The following is a 26475-nucleotide window of genomic DNA, read 5'->3' as shown; positions in this document are numbered from 1 at the left end:
TGCAATACTATCAATTAATTTTGAAGAAAATATTCTGTGTTGATTTGAATGTTGTACCTATGGGATGAAGGAGGAAAAACCCTGAAGACTTCGGATTGTACTTTTGATCAAAAAAGAAATCTGATTTTATTTCGTACCCATTGCTCGATGAGAAAATGGGCCAGATACCACGGGATCAAACCTATGGGACTTGAGGAATGATGCAAATTCAATTCAATTTAGTTTTTTTCTAGGTGCATGAAGTGTTTTTGGTTGACTTCCACATATGTAGATAGATGGTTTCCCAAGCACAGAAGAAGTCGGAAGATTATGTCCATGTGTCTAAGCACTTGAACTTCATTGATTATCAGTCTGGTGGATCTTTTATGTATCAGAACACATGCAAATGGAACTATAACCAACTATTCTATATAAGCAACCAAAATGTGCTACGAAGGATTGATATATTAAAGATTTTTCTAGACATTTTACTTTCATATTTGGTTTTCTTTAAACATGTTCTCTTTGCAACAACCTTGGTGAAACTGGTACACGGATTCATTGTAGCTTACAGCAGGATTCTGTATGCAAGCAGGACTTAATGTGGTCTCGCAAGGGTATCATTTTAGCCCTCATTGGAGCGTTCGAGATGTCTCCCTGTCATTTAGTTTTGTGTTACTTTTGTTTGTTCCCTCTAATCTGCTCTGCATTAGATCTCCTCGATCTTTGGGGAGAGCTTTGGATTGCCTACTCAATTATGTGTCCTCTCTAGTCTCTCTTCTATTGGGCCTGGTACTAGTCAACGATTTGGCCATTAATAGGATGATCCCTTGGATGATTGTAGTCGTTATTACTAGAACATGCTACTAGAGCAATCTTCGACATCCATGGCATATATTTCAGGAGGCATGTGTTCTCTCTAAACATGGTGATCTCTGGTAGCGTCTTTTAAGCTTTTACATGCTTGGGGTATTAAATATTTTTCATACTGTTTTAGGATCTTGATCTGTCTCTGTTCTTAATGATATATCCTTTTTCTTTATCTGAAGTGGAGTAATCTCTACTGTACCTGTTTTCTCTTTTAAGGTGAAGTAGCAGCGAATAGGAGTCTTGAATGTCAATGTTTGGTTCTCGAACATTAAATCCATTCTTGTGTCCATGGTTCAAAGTTTCTTGCCATTTTGGAATATTTCAGCAACACATTTTGATTTCGGCCAAGATCTGAGCGATACATTAACCCTGAGATATCGAATGTTTCAGTCAAGACAGTTACAGGTTTTCTCCTGACTGATGCTTAGAGACTTTAACCCAATGTGCAATAAAAATTCGTTCTTTGGCTTGCGTTGCATCTCATTCATGAGTAGAATCCTTTGTAATCTCAAATGACATTTACTAGGTGCAAAGGAATTCCATGGAAGAATATGAAATTATCTTTTTTTTTTTTTGAAAAAGTATAATATATTGAAAAGGAAGGAAAACAGATTACAAGGAGGTCGAGAAAGCCTCGCAAAAAGTTACAAAAAGAAAACAAAAGCATCAACAATTATATAAAGAATTCCATCTAAGATAAAATCATCAAAAGTAGCCCCCTTGAATTGAATGTTCTGCTTGGACCATAAGTACAATAAACCCAAGCTCCAAGAAGCTGCTGTGATCACTCCTCATCTTGCCATTGAAAACCCTATTATTTCTCTCGGTCCACACCCCTAAGTAATAGTCGAGGAAAAATAGTCTAAAGGAATCTTTTTCTGGGAGAAAAATCATTATTGGCCCACCCTTCTACCAACGAGGAGAACTTACAAGGAAAGACCCACTGAATACGAAATGATCCAAGAAAATAAATCCAAATATTATGAGAAAATGAGCAATGGATTAAAATATGGTCAACAGACTCTCTATCCTTCAAACAAAGCGGACAACAATTAGGCGTAATCCAACCCCGAGTAATCAAGTTATCTAATGTTAGAATTTTACCAAGACAAGCCAACTACACAAAAAAGGAAATTTTAGAAGGAATTGAGTTGGACCAAATACTGGTTCCCATGAATGATCGTTATGTGTGAGTGTTGAGCCGATTATGAAAAGATCTAACAGAGAATCTCAAGTCTTTCGTTCTCGTCCATTCCCACCTGTCCTAATTACTCACATCAAGAAGTCGCGAATTCAAGAGCTCAAGGAAAGATGTCACCTCAGTTAATTCACAATCATTAAAATTTCTCCTAAATCCCAAATCTCAAGTAGAACTGGAATCATTGCTAATCAAACATTGTTGTATAGTCTCATTTTTTTTTCGAGAACAAGCGAGAATATGAAATTATCTTATTGCAGTGACCATACATTATTTGCAGATGACGAAGTGTAGGTTGATGATACTTGAGAGGGAGCCAATGCTAACTCCTACTATGGAATGCTGTTTGGTATCTAAGGATTTTAGAATACGTAGAATCAAGACAAATGTTGTAAGTGTATTTTTTGTATCTACTCTTACTACTTCCATGTCCCCATGATTAAAGATTTTAGAAGCTTGCTACAGAATATACAAAACAATATGGGACCAGGGGGATGGGAAGTAGTAAGAGTGGATGCAAAACATACACTTACAACCATGGTTTTAAATCTCATCCAATATCGAGATGACTCGCCCAAGTCATCTTGGTATCATGGTTTCAAAAATCATCCGAGACTGAGATGTATCGCCCGCATTGTCTTGGCATTAGGCATGGACAAGACGACGGACAAGTCAATTTTTTGAACGAGATTTAAAATCCCATGTTCATTTTTCAAATTTTTGAACAAGACGTCCCAAACATATTGGAAAACTCATCCAAGACAACTTAGCATTTGGTATGGATGAGACGAGGCACGAAATCAAGTTTTAAAACCATGCTCAGAATCATTTAACTACGAGACAAATATACACATTGTCTTAGCTTTCACATCATCTCGCAAGATAAATGAGATGACTCAGACCATATTTTGAAAATCTTGGCCAAATCATTAAAACTCAGCTGAGTCAACCACGATTTTATAGAATTTTGGTCAAAATAATTTTTTTTTTTTTTGGAATTTAGATATTTATTATATAAATAAAACATGATTTTATGATTAAAAATCTTCTAATCTACCTTATTTATAATTATTTTTATTTAAATATCTCTAAATAAATCATTCAAAATGGTGTTTTGAAACCATGATTACAATGGAAGACAACTTTAGATATAATTGTTGGAGGAATCTTGTTCTCTCACCCCTAAATTTTGTAGATAAGACTTTGATTCATTATTATAGAAACAACCTTACAGAGTGGTGAATCCCCACATCTGGTCTTCCCAAGTAGTACATAAATCAATCAGTTACTACCCGAAGATCAATATCCTCTGTTCTTCCCAAGTAGTGAAAATCTTAGATACACATTATGATTTCAAAGCCATATTAATATTTCTTGTCCACCATTGTAGTTGAATGGGCTAGAATGGGCCCGATCTACCATAGAATTTGTTTGGGCTTCATGTTTTAGTTCATTTCAATATTGAATTGGCCTAGTTCTCTAACAAAAAGAGCGAATGTGAATCCTTCTATCTGTTTCTATGAATCATGGAAGAGAGTTTCTTAAATATCAGTGGATTTAACAGAGGAGAGCCTATCAGCAGTCCACTTTGTTAATTAAAAGCAATCTCACCAGAAAATTACTTGGGGGGAGAACTTTTTTTGCTTAATATTCACTGAGACAGAAAGGCAAGAAGCTTCAGGACCCATGGTTTCTAAATAAAAAAGAATTAAATCCACAAAATTCCGACAACTCTCTAAAATGCATAAAAAAAATCATTGATTTTAAGGCTTTTTACTGGAATTCGACAAATCAAACGAGATAATTCAGGGCAAGTTACTGTATAAATGTATCAAAGTTGCAGGAGAAGTATACCTAACAATCAAAGAACACGAAGAATCAACTCAAAATAATCCATCTCATTCCAACTTACTGTTGCACGAGTTAATAACATCAAAGGGTTTCATTTATTACGAAGTTTATCCGAACCAGAGAAGATGTTCAAAACAGTTCAAAATATAATGAATAGAGACTTAAATCAAATATTTAAGGGATCTACAAACCAAGATCTATAACACTGTAATATAGAATCTCCATTCATGTATTTTCTCTATTTTACCGGTACTCTGTGTGGCATATAGTTCTAAACTCCAAGCAGAGCTTGAACTAGTTGTGAACCTTGAAGGATCAATCAACAACTTCTCAATAGACCTTTGTGACGGTCAGATAATAATACTTCATTCAGTTGGGCAATTTGGTCCAAGAGCTGATTTATCTTCTGCAAGTTAGTAAAGCCAGATAGATGTCTTAATTATCATTCAAAGCCATATCTCAATTATTTAAGGTTGGCTACTTATCAATAAATATGATAGCTGCTATTGGCACCCCAACTTTTATTTATTGCACCCCCAATCAAAAATAAAGAAAACAAGTGAATGGTTGAGGATTTTATATGTAAAAGTTGAGTTTTTTTTGCTAGATTTCTATTTTTTGGGGTTTGGGATTTTATGAGTCTGATCATTATTGTAAACAAGTACTGAAATTGTGTGAATGAGAGTTATATCGTTGAGATTATAATTCGAGTCAAACCTTTGTAACGTTCGACGAGTGTGTTTCAATCTTTAAATCACATGTGATAAATAATTTAAGAAATTGGGGTGTAATAAGTAAAAGTTGGGGGTGCCAATAGCTGCTCTCATAAATATTATATGCAAATTGTCAGATGCAGAGTGTGAGTGAGATGAGGAGCTCGGTTGGTCAATTCCTTGAGTCATTAGCCTCACATGCATGGAATATTTAAATAAATCATAAAATATATAAATAAATATTTTATTTTATTTTTAATAAAAAAAACAGAGTAACCACCGGTATATTTCCACGTTCCAAGTTTTAATACCATACATTAATGGGTAAATTACCATTTCGTGAGCTGAATATGACGAAATTCCGATTCTGGCTCACTTGTTCATTTTAATTCCCAAACCGTCAAGTGCAAGATCACAGGTTTTTTTTTTTTTATTAGTATAATATATTGAAAAAGAGGGAAAATAGATTACAAGATCACAGGTTTTTAAAAGTGATCATCTCCTTGATATAAAATAATGAGATGATTGTCACTTTGAAAAGAAAAAAAAAAAAAAAAAATACATTGGCCATCACTTTGAAAAACCTTCGATCTTGCACTTCATGTTTTGGGTATTAAAATGAACAATAAGCCGAAAAGAGAATTTTGTCAAAAGCTGATCACATTTTGAGAGATTTCTCTACATCAATAGTATTATAAAATAAAGATATATCTTATATTTGAATTTTTGAATTTTTTTTTTGGGTTAAATAATAACCATTCTACCTTTATTGTAAAATTATAATTAGAATAATGGTGAAGTGACCTCAAGATTGGACCTCACATCGCACACCTTGACGTGAAAGTGTATGGAAAGTGGGAACCATAGAAGCTTTTCCTTGAGATATGAGTTAAAAAGCATCTATGGTTCCTATCTACTTTCATGTCAAGATGTGCGATATAAGGTCTAATCTTGAGGTCACTCCAGCACGACTCTTATAATTATTGTTTTTCAATACTTTTCTTCGCATAATATTAAATACTATAAAAATTATTTATGAATCAAATGAGTTTAATAATTTTTATTCCATATATTACTATTATATATTAAAATTTGTTTCTCAATGCTCCAATTAAATTAAATAAGAAGAAGGAAGAAAATAGAAAATATAAGTAATATATAGCTTTAAAAAATAGTAGAAAAAAAAATTAGAAAAACTAGAGTGAGATCAAAAGTGTTTTCGAAATATTCTTCAATAGAATCATGTGGGCCCACATTTACGTGTAGACGTGCTGTCCTATTGAATCTGTGTCGATCACTCGTGACAGATATATTTCTCTAAAGGGCATTCTCACAAACAGTTGGGAATCAAAATCTGGAGAAACTAGTATTTTGACACGTACCACATCTTGCTCTCTGATGAGAAGAATCAGACGGTCCTTCTTCTCCTGTCTGGATCTTCGACGCCTCCATTGCCATCTCAGGTACATTGAAGACACCAAGAACGCAATTGTGACGCCAGCGAGACGGGGAAATGACGAATTTGCCCCTCTTCTGAGAGTAGAAGAACGAGCAGAGGATACAAGATTGATAAACTTCGTGCATACAACCTCAAACCCTAAACTCAATCGATTCATCAAGAAATCCCCTGCGAGTCGTAATTGTGAATCGAACTGCTGACGTGGTGGATCCTGACCCTCCTCATCGAAATTGGACGGTGAAGATTGTGGTTCTGGTGTTGGTGGGCCATCTTCTTCTTCTTGATTTTCTTGATGTTGTTGTTCTAAGGGGATGTGGAGGCCTTCGTGGCTGCTAGGAGGAAAGATGGAGCAATCGCCGTAAAGGATATCTCTACACGCCACCATTTCCCATCCCCTCGCATGGGCATGGGCATGGGCATGGGCTTGGGCTTCTTCAGAATGGGCTTGGGCTTCTTCAGTTGAGGGAGATTGGATTTGTTCCCAGTCCCTCAAAACTAGAGAGTTTCCCTCCCAGTCTCCTTCCATTTTATGCTTCTTCAATCGAGTTATACAACATTAATGATCCTATTTGATTTCTTGATCGAAGTTTAATTAAAAATACAAAATTACCCCTCTATTTAATGAAACTGTGTTTTAAATTAATGGGTAATTTTGTCATTTTCAATTTGGATTACAAATTTGTGGTGAACCAATTATTCTGGGGCGGAGCCAGGCTTCTTGCTAATTAAGGTGAAGCTTTTAGAATGCGGATCCAAAACAGTGTCCCTTTCCTATTCTATAGGAACGGTGTCTAGGTGGCGTGTTTTAGTTGGCCTTTAAAACACATCGCCCTCCTGAACAAGCTGTTTTATATGTAGCACGCAGCCCAATGTGCTTAGTATCCAACCAAAAAGTGCCACGTAAACACCGTTGGGAACTAGTTCATCTTACGTCAGTGTGCTAGTGACAAACTTGCCCTCCTACTCCTATAGGTCTTTGTTTGCTCCAGCTTACTATCAAGTGCTCTACTGATAGCTATTTATGTACCACACACAACATTCAAACATAGATTTGGCAATAAGTTGGTATGAGAAAAAAATATTTCAAAATCTTCTTAACCTTTCAAAAACTCATATATTATCTGAAAAACTATCAACTTAGTTATAATTTGTTATATTAAAAGTTCAAGTTAATGAAATTTTTTTTAAATCTTTTTTACAATTAATAAAATTTTAAAATAATAAAAAAATGACAAAATAAATTGATTTCAGATATTCATGAGTACACATAAGATAGAACCTAATGATCTCGATTCCTATTGGTTCAACTCCATTTTAAACCTGACCTTAATCGATTCCAATAAAAAAAGAACTAAAACAAAGGTTTTCAATTTTCGTTAAATGGGTATTCATTGACACTGCGACACCATGGAGACAACAAAGAGTTGGATCTGGATAATGTAAACTGCACCCAGCACTGAAAAGGCATCAATGGACTTTAAAAAGGGAGGACATGTGCCATTTTAGGGGTGACATTACGGCTTATTTGTGTGAACTTGGTTCATCAAATTTGGAATCCCTCCCATAGTAACAAAAAACTTATTTTTGTGGATTTTGCACCTCTAATGAATAAAATAATTAGACCAACTAAACTTTTTTTTAGGAAACAAAAACATACTCATTTTAAACAACTTTTATGTTTTAAACATTTTATTTTAAAAATGACCCATTTTTTGTAGGCCTACAATTAATTCCTAAGATTTTATGATTGTCTGTGCTTTGGTTCATTGTTTGATGTAGGATTTGATAATAATGATTTAATGTTAAATATTTTTATTTTTCAATAATGTGTTATTTTGCTTGAAAGATATATTGATCGGGAGATATTTTTTCAAATCATTATACAATGTATAATTATGTGTGGAAACAATTATCATACATAGACATTCAATCATATTTTTTGAGATGTGATAATTTGACTACTCCATTGACATAATCAATCAACTACGTGACGTGAAAAGTTCGAGAATCGTAGATCTGTGCTTCACGGGATACACGATACCCTTAAGATACATATTTTTATGAGGAACTGCAGCCATGTATCCCAAGCAACACATATCTACAATTTCCAAATTTGTCACGTCAAGGTAGTCCATTGAGTTTGCCACATAGGATAGTCAGATTATCATGATTCTATTTTGTCAATTAAAATTTATAAATTTAAAATAAATGTCTAATGTATTATATATGTTACATTTTAAATATATTTTTTCGTAAATTTTTTTTTTTAATTTTTATTTTCAATAGTTTTTCCTTCCCATTTTAAATCTGTATTCCAGACTTGGTGCCCATGAAGGAGTAATGGACAAAAAAATAACCAACCACGTTATAGTTTCTGTCTTTTTAAATAGTGTTTGCGGGAAAGAATTTGTGATTGTTTGGACCGTAGCCACTCCTAGCCGAATCCAGTGTGCCATTTTATATCCCCTCCTCTCACTCTCGCCATTTTTCTCCCAACATTCAAATATAATATCCAATATTTTATGAACTAAAACTGAAGGATGTAAAATTTAAAAATGAAGAAAAAATGCTCCCATATTTCTCCTAGAACCAGTACTCATTCATTTATTATGAGCATAAATAGAATTTCAACATAGAATGAAGATATGGTTTGAGTATAAAATGCAAATTAAATAAGTTTGAAAATGAAGATTTTATGATTTTGTATAATCGTTCATAAATAAAATGCCATGTTTATAGCATCTTTTTTTAATTTTTGAAACATCAATTTTATAGTAATAAAATTAAAAAAATAATATGCAATAAACGTAATTTTGAACTTCAAACTCTAGCAACCGACTCTAGAATAATTTAGAAAAATTTGAAAGAGATATGAAGTCTACTAAGAAAAGAGTTTAGGAAAAATTACTTAATGGATCTTAGGTTACAGATTTATTTTATTTATTTATGATGGGGGATCGGACCATAGGCCTTGCTAGTAAGGGTGAGACAACTGATTTCTTAGAGCATTATATTTCGTCCCTTGGATACATGCAATACCCCACAAACCACACATATAAGGTAAACAGGGAAAAATCTTTTTGGGTGGCCAACGAGGGGGCTTGATCTCTATACCTCTCCTTGTTTGGGGAATGCCTTGGCCATTACGAATTCTTTTTAAATACACCATAACTTTTGAGTAGTAACTTAATAATCTGGTTAGTAAACCTTTTCTTTCTCGTTGCCCGTCACCTCCACAAGACATCAAAATCAAATCGTCAAGATTGACAAATCAAATCATTGATCTCGATAATTTGAATTGTCAATCTCCAAAATTCATATTCAATTGTTGAGATCAACAATTGATAATTGTTGATCTTGATCTCAACGATTGGATCAAAGGTCAATTTCAAAATTTGAATCATTCATCTAAATTATTGAAAGTAGATGGAGGCTTTAAAAATGAATTTATTTGCTAATTAGACAATCAAGTTATTTCCCAAAAGTTAAGGGTATTAAAAAGAAATCTCGCTAGTCATTAATTAAATTTTCAAGAATTTATATTTATAATAGAGAATTAATGAACTTATATATAAGAAAAGGAAAATGCTGGAATGACACAAACGGAGACACAATGATGACAAAAAGGATGTGGTAGCGCGCACATAACCGTAGATGTTTTTTACTTGTATCTCGTGGAAAAACATGTACAGTAATGTGCACGATGTGTCTTTGTTTGTGTCAGCCCAGCACGACTCGTAAGAAAAATAAGAATACAGACCACACGCGCGCGAGCCTGCGCACACACACACAAAAAGATTTAGATTAAATATATGATCTAAATATCAAAGGTTACTGGATCTCATTAAATTGTAGATGTACCACATGCATTTTTAAACTAAGATTATCAAATTTTATAGATTGATAGAAAAAAGTAATAAATTTTAGAAAAAAATACTTAAGTGATCTGACGAAGGGATTTATTTTTAACCAGTCCATAAGTTTTGAGTAGTAGTTTGATAGAACATTTACTAAACTTTTTATTTGTAAAGGTCCCTCTTTATTGACGAACTCACCACTTTTTTCTATTTATTGTAGATTTCACCACTTTTTTATTTATTGTCGAATTTGATACTTTTTATTTATTGTCGAGTTCACTATTAGTCAACTCACCCATTTTCAATTTTCGAGTTTTTTCGATTAAAATACATGAAAAATTGACTAAAAACTTGAGATAAAGATTTGTTTAGATGATTTCAACTCAAAAAAATCATTCTTGATTAATTTTCATCCAAAAACTAAAAAAAAGTGAAACAACTTTTAAAAATGGCTTCTTCTTCCTTTTTAAATCCTTTTTGACGGAATGAAATCTTCGAAATTCGATTGAGATGCTAAAAATCCAATTTTTTTGGATAAAAATAATGAGTTCGAACGGTTAGGACATTCAATCATGAGAAATGTGGGAGATGAGGTCCAGGGATTGTTAAGAAAATAAAAGTTTATTAAAAATAGATTAATTAGAAAAAAAGTCCCTCCATTTATAATTTTTACATAAACAATTATTTTGTGAAAATTCATACGTGTCCATCTTTATCACTTAACATAGCTTTTTCGATGCAAAGAGTTCGCATCAAACTCGTTACTCAACGTAACGGGCGAGGGAGGTCGTGTTGTTGTTTTTCTGGCCTGTAACTGCCGCCAACCAAACGCAGCAAAAAAGACTGACAAAGACAGAGAAAAAGGCCCACAAAGATGAGATTCGTCAATTTAAAGCACTATCTCTGCGCGCGAGCTTGAACACGTCTTCCAATGTCGTCCTTGTAAAAATGGAGGACGCACCGAAGAACACGAAGCTCAGTTCCAATTCCTCCTAATTTTGCTTCTCTCTCTAATAAATCTCTCTTTCGATTTCGAGTGTCTCTTTTGATTTCGATTTCTTATGGAGAACAATTCTTATTCTTCATCTGGAGAGAGCTCGGATGGATTCGATGGCGTCGAAGATTTCATATTGGTGAGCTTTGCTTCTCTTAGGCAATCCGATTATGTTGCTTTGTGAATTTGAATGAGAGAATTGAAATGCAGGCAGAGGAAGAAGTGGCGAACATGCCATGGGACCGATTCAATCAGATTTTCAATCTCGTGCAGAAGGGGAATAGAGCTTTTCGTGAGAATCGAATCGAAGAGGTGAAGTTCCGACATTTTTTTTAATGCTTGATAGAGATCGATTACTCACAATTTTATTTTATTTTTTTTTTGAATTTTTTAATTTTGACAGATTTTATTTCTTGTTGTTTGGTGAAGTTCTTGTTGAGACTTTTGATTTGTAGAATTAAGCAAGAAGCTTTATTTCAGTACAAGTAAAATCAGTCATTAATTTGAACAAAACAGTTCTAATGAGAGACTGTAAATAAAAAAGAAACCACAAGAAAAATATTTAAGATGGAAAATTGTTCATGCCATACGGTAAATTATGCTATATAAATATAGTTTTCTTTTTTCATTTTTGGCAAATTCATTGATCAAGTTTACAAATTCTCATCCGAGTGTTCTTGAAACACTGATGTAGATTGTAGATATAAAAATATTCTCTGTGACGTTTTCTTCTTGCATGCACACCTAACTAATTGAGATTTATAATTCAGGCAATCACTTATTACTCTAAAGCTCACATCTTTAAGCTAGATGATCCTATTATTCTCAGCAATCGAAGTGTTGCTTTTAGCAGGTGAAATTTTCTTTCTTTATTGTCCATTTTCTCCTATCATAATCCATTTTATTTCATGGGTTTTGTTTTCTCTTAGTCATTATATTCTGAAAGCATGCTTATGCAACAGCTCTGACAATGAATATTGAAGAGACATTGAAGCAAAGTAATGCATTGTTTGATGACATAACATCTTTCATTTACCAGGATTAGCCAATTCTTGAAAAAAAGATCTGCAACTGATTCTGAATTTCAACCATTGAATGGGCTCGATCCTACGGCACATGCGGAAGTATGCCTTTTAGTGTCATTATTCTCTTGTATGCTAAAGATTTTTTTTTTTTTTTTTCTTTTAAATAACCTATAATGCCATCTTTCTTTTCCCAACAATCAATTTTAGCTTGCATTGAAGGACGCCGAGAAGGTGATAAGCGTTTGGAGTCGTTCTGCAAAATCATATTTTCTGAAGGCAAAGGCTCTCATGTTGGTAAGAATTAATTTGGTCAGTAATTTAGTTTGTTTGTTTTCCCTTACGCATGTACAAGACATCAAATAAATTCTTTGGTTTTCTGGGCTTTTTATTCAAGGATGTAAAGTCCATCGAAAATAGCTTTCTTTGTTAGGACAGCTTTCTTTTATAAGATTCGAAGTGTGAATCATCTCATTTCTCACATTTGAATCATTGTTGACTTCTACTCCATGTGTAAATCAACTGATGAGTACTTGAATCACCTTTTCCTTCACTGTAGTTGGCTAAGTTTATGTCTTTTTCCTTCTAAAGCATGTGTTGGGTTCTTCCTAGTTTAGTTTTGGACAATTTTCATAGTTGGCCTACCCATGTTTTCTCCCCAAGAGGTTGCACATGGTGTCTTCTGCTATTTGCTGGAGTGTGTGGAAGGAACATTTTGGTAGGTTCTTTGAGACTGTAATATTCAGGTCATCATTCTAAATATGAAAGTTTATGTGTACACATGGTCCAAGCCATTTAAGAAGTGCAGGGGATTTTTCTTTGAAGATTTTGTATCTTGATGGAGGGGTGTAAAGTTGTTGTCATGAAGTTGGGGAGGGCATTCTTCTTCTCTTGTTTGCCTATGTAGGTCATTTTAACCTCTTAGAATTGTTTTTTTTTTTTTTCACTCTTCATTCAATAAAATCTCTTTACTAAAAAAAAATAAATGCATTGGATTTTGTTTTGTTAGTATGGTGGCTTTCCTATCTTGCATTCTTGAAATATATCCTGCAAAATTTTATCCCCAATTGAGGCTACTTCTAATCTTTTGCTACACATTCTCGGAACTGTTTCTGGGTTTCCCAACTTCATGCTCGATAACACATAGCTAGTCTTATGTCAAGACGAAGATTTCTACAATTTTGATTAGTAACACATTTGTACATAACCTTAAATTATCTTCTTCTTTTCTTTCAGTTTCTTCCCCTATTTTTTCTTTGTTCCACTGCTATTTAGAATTTAAATACTACACTATCTTTCTATTTTCCAGTTCCTCTTCTTTTGTATCCCTTGTTTGTGTCAAAATCAACTGCCTGCTTTTGCAATATGTATTTTCTCTATATGGCTTTTAAAGCTTTGGGACATTTATTTCCATGGGGACATCTTGACTGACTTGCTGTGGTCTTAAGTACGCATTTTCATGCATTAGTGAATGTACCACATTTTCACAATAACATCTTTCCCATGATGTTCTTTTGTATGCATGTTATTGTTTAGTTGTTTTTTGTGTCTGCTTATTATAAGGAATGAAAACTAGAACCGTGCACTTAATTATTGGTCATTTATTTAGATGTTTGAAAGATGGATGCAATCTCTTTAAATTAATATCTTCCTTTTTCTATTAATTGGCAGCTAGAACGATATGAAGAGGCACGAGAAACTCTTCTTTCAGGTCTTCAGGTTGATCCTCTTAGGTAATGTCCATCTGGGTTGTCACAATTTTTGAATTAGGATTGGATCATGTTGCTTTAATTGTCATCAATTGGTTATAAAATATTCCGAATAAATTTGTGAAATTTTTTGTATGTTTTTTGGAAAATGTAGCAATCCCCTTCAGGTCTCGCTTAGGAATTTGGAGAAGACATCAGCTAGTGTGGTTAAACGGACACAACTTGGGAAACCACAACGTACTGATGAATATGATTGCACACTTTGTTTAAAGTTGTTGTATGAACCTATAACAACTCCTTGTGGGCATTCTTTTTGCCGCTCGTGTCTTTTTCAATCCATGGACCATGGTGAGCATTTGTTAATTTTTGTTAATCTCAATCGAAATATTCTGTTACATTTTTTTTTCTTTAAATTTATCTGACTGTTTACCAGGTAACAAATGTCCCATGTGCCGAACAGTACTCTTTATAAGTCCCAAAACATATTCAATAAGGTAAACCATTCCTGATTTACTAGTATATGATATTATGATGAATATTTATCCTGTGGGGATGTGAAATGAAGATGCCCTCTTCCTCTACCTATGCTATATGCTTGGCAATCATGCAGTGGCTTGGGAGCCACCATTGTTGGATCTGACCTGGGACCTTTCCTTGGCCAAAAGTCACCATGATCAGATGATCCAAGCATTTGATGTATAGACCTTCATCTGATTGTTTACCATATCTTTTCTGGCTTCCAAAAGAATAGAAGACTGTTTAGGATATCTTTTCTCAGTTTCCAAAAAATAAGAAATAAAGACAATTGTATGAGATTAGGACCCACAGGTGGTGATGCATGACCCTCGACTCAACTAGTTGCACGTAGGACTTTCCGAAGGGGCAGTGCATGTGATCGTGGGATTAGTCTCACCCGAAGAGTAGGGATACCCATGATAAGCAAAAAAAAAAAAAAAATGGTCCCTAGCATCCACGCCATTCATAGGCCTTCCATGTTGATGTCCTAATTCAAGTCTTTCTACATATTTAATGTTTTCCTTTCTAAGTTTCCCAACTCATGCATATCAAAGTTTTAATTTTGCATCTTCCAAAAAAAAAGTTTTAATTTTGCCTCTACCTTGGCTTTCATCAGCGTGACACTGAAGAACATAATAGAAAAGAACTTTCCGGAGGAATATGCTGAAAGGAAGGGAGAGAATAACAGTTTGACAAATTTAGGTGTTGATTTGATGCCTCTTTTTGTCATGGATGTAGTCCTGCCGTACCAGAAGTTGTCACTGAATATATTTGAGCCTCGCTACAGGCTTATGGTGAGTTGGTTAATTGCTTCGTAATGTTGAATTTTGCAGTTATAGGTAATGTATAGTAAGATAAGAAACATGTATTTTGGCCAATTTTATTGCTGACAAAAGGATTAGTTCAGGGGAGTACCATTTTTGTTCAACTCATCCAACGAGAGAATTTAGTTAGAGTAATTGCTCTTGAAAAAAGATAACTCAATGCTCACCAATTGGGAAAATTTAGCCTGTCGACATCTTTTGGCTACAAACTTGATAGTCTGACTTTTTTTCCTACTAATTTCAAACAGGTGAGGAGGATAATGGAAGGAAATCATCGGATGGGAATGGTAGAATATTGTGCTTTGTTATTTATTTCTCTTTCTCTTCTAGAAGTATACTAGAGGCTTGTATGGTTACTCACTTTTTCCCCGTGTTTAATGTAGGTTGGCATTGATCCTGCAACAGGTTCCGTAGCTGATTTTGCCTGTGAAGTGGAGATAACTGAGTGGGTGTTAATCCTGTTTATCTTCCGTTATAGATTTTGTATGGGTTTATTTGTTATTTTCATACTCAACTGTTTACCTTGTTTTAGATGAATAATTACATTTCCATTTATATAGGTGTGAACCACTTCCTGATGGTCGTTTCTACTTAGAGGTGAAATGCTACTACTTTTTCTTGTTTCATGTTTTGTATTTCCCTTGGCTTTTCTCAGGGTCAAAGTTGATATGTTATGCACACACACAAATGAATATTTTGTAAAGTCACCGAACTTTTTAATTGTTAATTTACTAATTGAAGGCCACCTGTCTTCTATAAAAAAAATTCCTTCAATAAAACAAATGGAGATTTTTCAATCCAAAACCCTTTTATAACCAAAGGCCTTCATTTCATTGGAAAACAACCAAGATGCTTCTTTGGTTATGAATAAGCTTTGGTCTAAATTACTCCCATGCTTTTTAATGAGAAATAACTGGTTAGCTTTGGTCCTCCCATGTTATTTTTGGAGCCTTTGACCTGTGCTACCGCACTTGAATGGTGCAGTCAATGCCCTTTAGTGCACATTGGCATACTTATACATTTCAATTTTCCAATTTTCTATTCCAAAGATGATTTTTGGGGTTGAAAAACTAAACTTAAAGCATGACTTGGACATACTGGATGGCATGCCTGCATTCCTGTTTTTGCCCTGTATTTTGGAGATGGAATCAATTTCTCATTTGCTATTATGGTATCTTATTAGTTTCCGTGTCCATATCTGGGTATCTTACTTTATAGATGTCCAAGCCAGCTCAGTAGACTCCTCTATTTTATAACTTCTTGAAGCTACCCCTAGTACCCCTGTTCTCTAAATCTTACTTTCCGAGTGTTCCCATTCATCTATCTCAAAATCTTCACCTTGGCTATGCTCATTCTGGCTACATGCTGTTTCTTAATTGCCAAAAGTTCTGCTCCATAAAGCATACATGGTGTTATTTCCGTTATTGGTTTTGCTCACATCACACTTCAGAAGGACATCTCCCCTTCAACCGCCTAGCTCTATTTCTTTTGTGTAATCTTCAATTCCTTGGACCTTATTGATAATAGAAATATAGAACAGATATATTTAAAACCCTTGATTCTATGGGAGTTTTGCGTATACCTGCTTTCTGATATTGTCAAGCTAACTGCGTCGACTGTGAACAACATGCACCAAAGCACCTCCTCTTATATGATTTTTAATATTAATTGGATGTAGGTTGAAGGTCGTCGAAGATTCCATATCATCAGATCATGGGATCAAGATGGGTTAGTTCCTTTTTTCTTTGTCATCTAGCATCAATTATCTGTAGTAACTCCTTGGTTAATCATAATTCTACCAACCGATTTGGTACTGGGTTTACATAATGTTCTTTATTTTTTTTTCTTGTATACTTAGGTATCACATTGCGGAGGTTGAATGGATTTGTGATATTTATCCATCAGAAGGGACCAGAGAGAGGGGAGAAGTAAGTATGTCAGCCTTTTTCTTGTTATCTTCTTTTATTGCTCTACTCCTGGGAAATCTCAGAGCGTGGTAACATGTTAACCAACCAACTACTCCAAAAGATTGGTCTGTTGGAGAGGGGGAGAACTAATATATGAGGTCATGGGGATTATTGGGGTATAGCACACCTGAGAGTGGAGGAAAATACACACTCAACACTCCCCCTCACCCATAATAATGGTGGAAAGATTCTAACCCATGACCTATACAAACCTAGCCCTTTGATACCATGTTAACTAACCAACTACTCCAAAAGATCAACAGGGTTGGGGAGGGGTAGAACTATGAATTTAAGAGGGTCATGGGGCTTAATTGGGGTATGACACACCCGAGAGTGGAGGAAAATATACACTCAACATAACATGCTTTGAACATTGATAGGGACGCTGAATAATAAAGTGCTGCTAGTTTTTATGCCTCCCATAAGTGATGTTTTAGAATAAGGTTCTCTACTTTTAACTGTTTCAAATGCTTCCTTGAGCTTTATGTTTAAATCAAGAGTCAAGCAAACTCAAAACAGCTTAATGCCAATGCATGAAAGAGGCTGCAGATGGATACCGTAAATTTTCATATGATATGAATGAGCTTGATGTGGGGCATCAGCTATTTGCTACATATTATGGGATGCAAGTATCAAATTGCCGAACTTCTGCGGCTCTGATGGCATAACAATTGAAAAAAAAAAAATTGATCACAGAAATCCGGGACTCACCACTCACATGAACCCATGTGTATTGAATGGCATCCCTAATTAACAAAACTACCCTTGCATGCTTGACGTGGCACACACTGAGGAGTCTGAACAAAAATCCACTCTAACAATTGTGGTATATTTCGTATACATTTTTTTTTTTTTTTTTTGATAAGTATAATATATTGCAAAGAGGAGAACCGAATACAAGGAGGCCGAGAAAGCCTCAAAAGAACAACAAGGAAAGAATAAACAAAAACACTAATTACATAACGAGTCCCATCTGAAAATAAAATCATCAAAAGAAGTCCCTGCAAACTCTATGTTTTGCTTAGACCATAGGTATAATAAACCCAAGATCTCCCCCTATAATCCAACTTATCCACCTCAAGCAATTTCTTCGTATACATCAATCTTTATCAAGAATATTATGGCACCACACACTGAAGAAATTGCCACAATGTGATACTATATGTTAAATAGTGATACTTATTCCGTTTTTCTTTACAGTTACAGGAAATGGCTAGGGATGCAGCGGACCTTGCTCAGTCATGGAGAAGTCGGGCAAGAGAAGCAGCATGGACAGGTAAAACATTAACGAAAGGAGAACAAAAAAGAGGCATTGATTTTCATTTGTAAGATATTTGTATGTTCAACAAAAATTTGTGGTCCATTCAATTATTAAAAAGCAACATAATTTTTTGGATGTTGTATGATCATCTCAATAGGCCAGTTTTTGCCAAAAAAAAAAAACTTCTTCACTGCACATATGTTATTATGTTGCATACAGAGAAATAACCACCTTGTCCATCATCCTATCAGCTGTGACATATGTTCCATGCACTCCAGGGTTTATGATATTTAGTCTAATATGCAGTTAGGGGATCAAGACGTATGGAACTTATTCAAGCTGAAGAGATACCCGTCCCCCAGGATCCCGAGCGCTTCAGTTTCTGGGTATCAATACTCACTAACCTTTAATCTTTTTTTTTTTTTATGGATAGAGGAATTGATAAATTAATCATCTATTTCTGATACTTAATTCTTTGCAGCTTGTCAATCTATTGAACCTAAGGCCGTTGGAGAGATTGGAACTCTTGCGCTTAAGGGATACAACACAGGTACTTGACCATCCTTTATCGATTGAGAAAGTCAAAATTACCAGGTTGACATGGTAACTAAGGAGTCCCAAATAAGTCGGTCTTCTTTGCTAACACTTCCCATTAAAAGATTATAGCCATCTGATCTGTCACATTCTTTTAAGACAATCAGAAAATAAAAAACTTGGCAAAATACAGTTTGTCGTACTGATAGATTTATTCTCAGAGTCATGCTGGAGTAAACATTGAAATTGATATCAATTCTCACATCGCTGATGTAGAGGTGCACACATAACCATTAACCATATATATTTTTCACTCGTATCTCGATGAAAAGCATCAATGATTCCATACATACATCCATGTCAGCAATGTGAGAATCGATGTCAATTTTAATGTTATTTCAACATTTTCCTTACTCGAATCCACTTAATTTCCTTACCTTGCACTTTTGCTCTCATACTAACTAACATTTTCTATACTGCAGAGGATACAACGAGGACTTATTTATTTGAGAGCTGAAGAACAGTTCTGTCGAGTCCAATAACAGAAATGCCAACAGGCTTCAGTGCTTCATAGTTGCAGATTAGATATTATAAAAGTTGAATATATTTAAGAAAATCATATATCCTTGTAGATCCCCCAAACTAAGATTGTGGATGATGCTTTTCCTTCTTCTAACTAGGGATTAAATCTAAGCACCAATTTTCTAAGTTGGTTTCTTCTCATGATCTTGCAAATCATTATTTATTATAATTTCTGATTGTGACAAATTTCTTGTTCTTTACTGTTGAGTTTAGTCCCACATCGGATACAAATTGTCTTATCTCTCTCCTTGAAAGCTCCTGGGCCTCTCCACTCATTGCCAATTGGTCTTGAGTTGGACCCCCAAATTTATCATGGTATCAGAGCGGGTCTTTTTCTCCTCCGTCATAAATTAAGTCAAATTAATTCCAGGATAGGGCTTACTCAAATTTGATCTGACTTTTGAGCATCGTGGCTCCATGAAATAAACGGTGACTTGCAAGTCAAATTGTGGTAGATTTTCTTTTGTGCATTATTGGGCAGAGGGTCCACCAAGGCTTATTTCTTTAACACTGAAACTTCTTGGTGGATATGACAGTGCTTTGATCCCACGTTGGCACCTTCATAAATGGTAGTTGGAGAGAGAGAGAGAGAGAGAGTTAAAAACAGGTAAATCTCATAAAAGAATACTATCCAGTATAGCTGTACTGTGCATAGTTGATTGGTTTTATTCTAATCCATCTTCTCTCACTAACAAAGAGAATTGAAGTCATTATGGTACAATTACAAGGCAGGAGTTGTTGAGGAATATTCCATCCAAAAATCTAACACGTCTTCGATCACAAATTATCCTCTTTTTTTTTCGAGGTTGAACACGAGGGTATTTTTGGACATTTCGATTGTCCATCTGAAACTGAAATACTTTGAACTGACACAGTATTTTAAGGAGTATATACGTGGCTAGCAGTCCCACATATGTCGGACAAAGGGTACATCCAGCTTGGAGAACGCGGCTTGGACTGAGTGTTTAGTTGAGGGGAGGGGGTGGGCCCACCGCATCACTCGCTATTGGTAGTTGAAAATGAAACTAAGATATAGATTTGTTGACCGAGTCATCTCATCGAACACCAACAAAAAATACTCTCACACCTGACCTCTCTCAATTTCTCATCCTCATAGAGGATCATCATATACATTACACACCTGCACGTTCTCGTTCGTTATTCAACTCCCAACTAACGTTTAAAATATAACTACTCCATCTGTTTCTTAAATATATCCTACATTTCAGCTTTTACATACAAATTCCTCTTCCGAAGGTCACGTTGATTTGAGCTCCTAATCCCAGAAACAAGCACAACCCATCAATCTGTGGAGTTACTGTGGGCCAATTCCAATCTCTCCTCCTCCACCACCACCACCATCATCTTCACTCTCACCCACAATGGCACTTTCATAGTATTCGTTCCCATCGGTAAATAATATCGAATTTACGAATTATGGGAAGTGAGAAACATCGGACATGGGTGCCTCAATCCATCTTTTCTCTTCTCATTCTCCTTTTACTTCACTTTGCAAACCCAATTACTGCAAAAGGTCGCGATTCTTCTTCCTCTGTCGTACACTACAAGCCAGAGGACAACTATCTTATCGATTGTGGTGCACCCAAAAGTACCATTCTTGATGATGGTCGGACCTTCCGATCCGATCCTCAATCCGCTTCCTTCCTCTCTACCGATGAAGTCATACAAGCCTCTGTTACATCCAATTCCAGCAATGTTTCCTCCTCTTCATCTCCTTTATATCTTAACGCGAGGGTGTTTCCCGCTGAATCGACATATAGCTTTTTTATTTCCAATCCAGGACGACATTGGCTCCGCCTCTACTTCTACCCGATTTCACATCCATTGTATAATTTAATGAGCGCTACCTTCTCCGTCAAAACTGATGATTTGGTACTCCTACATGATTTCTCTGCAGCCGATAATGCTTCTATGGTTTTCAAAGAGTACCTCATTAACATCCTCTCCGACAGGTTCTCACTCAAATTCTCACCTAAGAAGAATTCCATCGCATTCATCAATGCTATTGAGCTCGTTTCTGCCCCCGATTCACTCATCTCTGACTCTGCCTCAACAGTCGTTCCTGTTGGTGAGTTCACGGGCTTGTCTGGTTATGCGCTCGAGGTAACTCACCGATTGAATGTCGGTGGGCCACCAATAATGCCCAAGAATGACACGCTGGGGAGGACATGGCAGACGGACAATGGGTTTATGAAATTTCAAGAAGCAGCCCAGAATGTGTCGGTCGCTCCTAATGTAGTTAAGTACCCGAACAGCGGAGCTAGCCCACTTATTGCACCCAATTGGGTGTACTCAACAGCGGACCAAATGGCTAATTCTAATGTTGCTGACCCTAATTTCAATCTCACTTGGGAGATGAATGTCGACCCTTCCTTCTCCTATTTGATCCGAATGCACTTCTGCGATATTGTGAGCAAAAGCCTTAATGATCTCTACTTCAATGTCTATGTCAACCAAATGATGGGCGTCTCAGGTCTTGACCTCTCAACCCTCACTTCTGACCTTGCTGTCGCATATTACAGGGATTTTGTGCTCAATGCCTCAGCTATCTCCAATGGAACCATTCGGGTGCAGGTTGGCCCAGCTTCAACCGTTGAATCAGGCTTACCAAATGCTATTCTCAATGGCCTTGAAGTCATGAAGATGAGCAATGCAGCTGGAAGCTTGGATGGTTTGTTCTCTGTTGATGGTTCGTATCAAGGACTGAACACAGGAACTATTAGGATGAAAATCGTTGCAGCCGTGGGTCTAGTGATGGGTGTTACCGCCATGTTGTTGCTTGGAACGGTTTTCATTCGTTGGCAGAAGAGGCCTCAAGACTGGGAGAAACGCAATAGCTTCTCGTCATGGCTTCTCCCGCTCCATGCTAGCCACTCTAGCTTCATGTCAAGCAAGAGCGGGTCACATGCATTTAGCTCACACAAGAGCAAAAGTGGGCACTCAAGCTTCTTCTCCTCTGCTCTTGGACTTGGACGATTGTTCACCTTCGCTGAATTACAAGAAGCGACACATAATTTCGATGACAAGGCAGTGATAGGGGTTGGTGGTTTTGGTAAGGTGTACATTGGCGAAGTTGAAAAAGGAACTAAGCTTGCTATTAAGCGAGGCAATGCAAGTTCCGAGCAAGGAATCAATGAATTCCAGACAGAGATACAAATGTTATCCAAGCTTCGACACCGCCACCTTGTATCCCTTATTGGATATTGTGACGAACAATCAGAAATGATTCTTGTTTATGAGTACATGGCTAATGGCCCTCTTCGAGACCATATCTATGGCTCTAACCTCCCTCATTTGTCGTGGAAACAACGGCTTGAGATCTGCATTGGTGCAGCCCGTGGACTACACTACCTTCATACGGGTGCTGCACAAGGAATCATTCATCGTGATGTCAAAACTACAAATATCCTCCTTGATGAGAATTTTGTTGCCAAGGTTTCTGATTTTGGGCTCTCCAAAGATGCCCCTACAATGGAGCAGACCCACGTTAGTACTGCTGTCAAGGGTAGCTTTGGGTACCTCGACCCAGAGTACTTTAGACGGCAACAACTAACAGAGAAGTCCGATGTCTACTCATTTGGTGTAGTTCTTTTTGAGGTGTTATGTGCAAGGCCTGCCATCAATCCAGCATTACCAAGGGAGCAAGTTAACTTGGCTGAGTGGGCAATGCAGTGGCACAAAAAGGGCTTGCTTGAGAAGATAATCGATCCCCATCTCGTTGGAACTATATGTTCAGAATCATTGAAGAAGTATGTAGAAGCAGCCGAGAAATGTTTGGCAGATTATGGTGTCGATAGGCCTACAATGGGAGATGTGCTATGGAACCTAGAGTATGCTTTGCAGCTCCAAGAGGCTTCCTCACAACTTGATCCCCCTGAAGACAAAAGCTCGAAACTTATTCCTTTGGAACGACCGAACGATAACGAGTCCAACAATATCCCAGTCGTCGCAGTTGAAAATGACTCTAGTATGAGTTCTCCATTGTTCTCTCAGATTGAGGGATTTCAAGGAAGGTGAAATATATTCAAAATATGGAGAATTCAAATAAAATACATTTGCAAACACAGAGACCTTCATGTAAGAAAGAAATGTTTTCTCTCTGAAAGAGTCAAGTATGATCCTGAAAAATCGATAATTTTGGTCAGAATTTGTGTAGCTCATTTTTTTTTAAACTTATTTTTTTTTTTAAATTTGTTGCTTCAAAAGTTCAAAAGTTTGTTTTCTGAATCAAGATCATCCACATGTTGTTTTATCATACTGAGCTCAATTCGCAAGGCTAATATTGGGCAATCAAGAGAGAACTTATTCATTTTTTGAGCATAGAAGAAATGAGAATGTTGATTTGAATTGGTCGAAAGACTAAGAAGATAAAATTAGAAATGATCACACGTGAAAATATAGCACCCCCAATATGTTATGATCAAAGAGAAATTCGAATAATATGATTGGTCCATGTTTAGCAGAGACCGTTAATAACCTCAATGGGAACGTTAATTGACAGCTCTAAAAGAGCAAGAAGAACCTAAAAAAGACGTGAATTGAGGTAGCAAGATCAAAAGACAATACAACTGTGTTGTCTAGAGTTACGACGTCATTAAATATGTGTTTATATCCACTTTCACTATTTGAATTCATATCCTTTTGGATCTTTTTCTTGTATTTTGTTTTAGATATAAATAAATAAATATTTTGTCATTTTTTTTAGATATATATATATATATAAATAAATATTTTCCAAACCGTTGGGTCGAAATGGGCATTGTTAGAACTGAGTACCCGACCCAGATTTTATGGACTTTGTTTGTTGTAAGTCAAATTCTACCTTTGCAGGCTCAAGACCAAGGCCTAATAGACCTTCTTCTTTGGATGGGCCGGCCCGGGTTAGTGGGCAAAATCTTAATAAATAATACTTAAGATTGGACCTCACATCGTACACCTTGACGTGAAAGTGTATGAGAATCATAAATGCTTTTCATCGAGATATGAGTGAAATAGCATCTATGACTTCTATCCACTTTCACATCAAGATGTGCGATATGAGGTCCAATCTTAAAGTCACTCCAGCAGGACCCAATCCTAATATTGCACATTCTTCTCGAAGAGAGGGTTGTCTTCGTAAACGAAATCAAATATAATATATGATGCACTATGTATGGTCGTGATTGTGGCCTACAAATTTATTAATCGGACCATTCAAACTAGCAGAAATTGGACCTTGGACCATCTTTTGGATGGGTGTATTCCCCAAGACCAAGCTTTCCATTACTAGAGGCATTACTAGAGGCCTCTCTCTTTACATAATGAGTGGTGTCTGTACGGCTAATATCTTTGATTAAATGAAATAAACACATTGGGTTCCTTCATTTCTTGAACTTTTAATGGGTGGTGGTGGGCTGCCCTCTGATGTTGGGTCTTGGCCAGTTTCCATTCTCCACTTATGATCTAATTTTATTTATTTCAAGGAGTTTTTTTAATAAAAATAAGAGAGATTAAAAGATGTTTAGTTGTAAATTAATATTCTATTTATATAATAAATATCAAAATTCTAAAAAAACTAATTATTTTAGTCAAAATCTACAAAATCGCGGTTGACTCAGCCGAATTTTACTGATTTGGCTAAGATTTTCAAAATACTCGCGAGACGGTGTTAAGATTGAGATTCCATGTATATCCGTCTCGTTGGTTAACGATACCAAGATTATTCGGGTGAGTCATCTCGGTCTCCGTCGAGATTAAAAACCATGCCTAGGACTAAAATTATTAAAATGCAATTATGCCCCCAAAGTAAAACATCTGATCGGATCAAGTTGTGGAGTTCAGCCTATTCATCCTTTAGAATTTTTCGTCATGTAGTGTCAAATCTTTTAATTATTTGTCATTATTTTTTGTTTTGTTTGGAATCACCTAATTTGTTACTCTCATATCTTTCATTCTTCATCATCATCTTATTTTTCACGTTTCTATTGTTAATGACCACCAATGGTCATTGTGAAATCGAGTTTAAAATGTCTCATTTTGTGTAATAGATGATGGTGAATGATCTAGGGTGAGTTCTTCATCATATTTCCAATAAAAAATCTTCATTTCCTGAGAAAAACAATTAAGTAAAAAAATGCTAAAATTTCCTTATCTGCTTAGAGGGAGAGTAATACTAATTTTAATATTTACATGTTAGTGGTGATAATATTACTTTTATTTATTTATTTATTTATTTTTATCTTTTATATTTTGAACAAAAAGTAGAGGATCAAAACTTACTTAATTATACGTTTTTTTTAATCGATTCAAAGTCTTGAAAAGGGATTTCATTCATTTACATGAGTACAAATTAAACTAGAATTTCTGTTTGTTTTGAACGAAGAATAGAGTTGACAATCGATGAACAAACAAGAATTTTCGATCATTTTGATATATGAGATAGAGAAAGTAGGGTTTCTGTTATTTTTCATTCTAAGTATCCTGTAAATAAAATTGTAAGATATAAAATTATCAAAGATATTTCATCCTAAGTAGATTAAGATAAGGGTATTTAAAACATTTCACTCTCCCTTTAAAGATAACACTAGTCAACGACGATGACTTTTGGTCAAAGGAGTAATTCATATTTTTTACATTTTAATATGGACATTCCATAGGGGTAAATCTAAATAGATTTATTTCATACTATAAAACACATTAATATGATTAAACATTAGCTTATATATATATATATATATATAGGGTCCCGTTCAATGGCCAACAGTGGCCAACAGTTTGGCAAACACTTTTTCGAAACATGGGTTAGAGGTCTTGGAATGGGCTGATTTTTGGTGAGGATGATCTCTACGGTGAGGAGATCATCCTCACCAAAAATCAGCTCATTCCAAAACTTCTAGCCCCAATTTACAAGTTGAAAAATCGTGAACCGTCCATTTTTTGTAAACCATTTTTGATGGGGTTAGAAGTTTTGGAATGGGCTGATTTTTGGTGATGATGATCTCCTCACCGTAGAGATCATCCTCACCAAAAATCAGCCCATTCCAAGACCTCTAACCCATGTTTTGAAAATGTGTTTGCCAAATTGTTGGCCATTGAACGCTACCCATATATATATATATATGGGTAGCGTTCAATGGCCA

At 35.6% G+C, this 26475-nt stretch overlaps 3 protein-coding genes across 4 annotated transcripts; 2 read left to right on the top strand and 1 right to left on the bottom strand.

The window, feature by feature from the left end:
• Positions 1 to 3927: 3927 nt before the first annotated feature.
• LOC147399127 (uncharacterized) lies at positions 3928 to 7196 on the bottom strand. The gene is made up of 2 exons (XM_086448566.1): positions 5994 to 7196; positions 3928 to 4304 (listed from the first exon to the last, which is right to left on the bottom strand). Exons 1-2 carry the CDS (start codon positions 6594 to 6596, stop codon positions 4218 to 4220), a joined length of 690 nt encoding a protein of 229 aa, XP_086304692.1. The 5' UTR covers positions 6597 to 7196; the 3' UTR covers positions 3928 to 4217.
• A 3581-nt stretch (positions 7197 to 10777) lies between these two features.
• LOC147399126 (uncharacterized) lies at positions 10778 to 19475 on the top strand. 2 transcript variants are annotated; one of them, XM_086448565.1, is made up of 18 exons: positions 10781 to 11060; positions 11132 to 11233; positions 11692 to 11774; positions 11961 to 12045; positions 12154 to 12240; positions 13615 to 13676; positions 13807 to 14000; positions 14086 to 14146; positions 14785 to 14962; positions 15241 to 15279; positions 15376 to 15437; positions 15553 to 15589; positions 16671 to 16720; positions 16851 to 16920; positions 18160 to 18235; positions 18527 to 18606; positions 18702 to 18770; positions 19237 to 19475. In XM_086448565.1, exons 1-18 carry the CDS (start codon positions 10989 to 10991, stop codon positions 19294 to 19296), a joined length of 1467 nt encoding a protein of 488 aa, XP_086304691.1. In that variant the 5' UTR covers positions 10781 to 10988; the 3' UTR covers positions 19297 to 19475. The 2 variants fall into 2 exon arrangements, 1 of the variants encoding a protein (XP_086304691.1); XR_015180097.1 differs by lacking the exon at positions 15553 to 15589 and having other exon boundaries at positions 10778 to 11060.
• A 131-nt stretch (positions 19476 to 19606) lies between these two features.
• On the top strand, positions 19607 to 23455 carry LOC147399125 (putative receptor-like protein kinase At5g61350). Its single transcript, XM_086448563.1, has one exon. The coding sequence runs from the start codon at positions 20774 to 20776 to the stop codon at positions 23372 to 23374; it is 2601 nt and encodes an 866-aa protein (XP_086304689.1). The 5' UTR covers positions 19607 to 20773; the 3' UTR covers positions 23375 to 23455.
• The last annotated feature ends 3020 nt before the right edge of the window (positions 23456 to 26475 follow it).

Source organism: Akebia trifoliata, chromosome 7, assembly GCF_017979445.1.
Source record: "Akebia trifoliata isolate Shusen 1 chromosome 7, ASM1797944v1, whole genome shotgun sequence".
Taxonomy (NCBI): Eukaryota; Viridiplantae; Streptophyta; class Magnoliopsida; order Ranunculales; family Lardizabalaceae; genus Akebia; species Akebia trifoliata.
The sequence above is the reverse complement of the archived record's forward strand: the minus strand, read 5'-3'. Positions and strand labels throughout refer to the sequence as shown.

What these genes read in the sequence shown, in the direction of transcription:
- LOC147399127 (XM_086448566.1), bottom strand. Translation starts at nt 6,596, where the DNA reads ATGGAAGGAGACTGGGAGGGAAACTCTCTAGTTTTGAGGGACTGGGAA. An exon ending in TCATCAGAGAGCAAGATGTG is followed by an intron (nt 4,305 to 5,993) that starts GTACGTGTCAAA and finishes ACTAACTTGCAG; the next exon opens with AAGATAAATCAGCTCTTGGA.
- LOC147399126 (XM_086448565.1), top strand. Translation starts at nt 10,989, where the DNA reads ATGGAGAACAATTCTTATTCTTCATCTGGAGAGAGCTCGGATGGATTC. An exon ending in GAAATCATCGGATGGGAATG is followed by an intron (nt 15,280 to 15,375) that starts GTAGAATATTGT and finishes TGTTTAATGTAG; the next exon opens with GTTGGCATTGATCCTGCAAC. An exon ending in GCTTAAGGGATACAACACAG is followed by an intron (nt 18,771 to 19,236) that starts GTACTTGACCAT and finishes TCTATACTGCAG; the next exon opens with AGGATACAACGAGGACTTAT.
- LOC147399125 (XM_086448563.1), top strand. Translation starts at nt 20,774, where the DNA reads ATGGGAAGTGAGAAACATCGGACATGGGTGCCTCAATCCATCTTTTCT.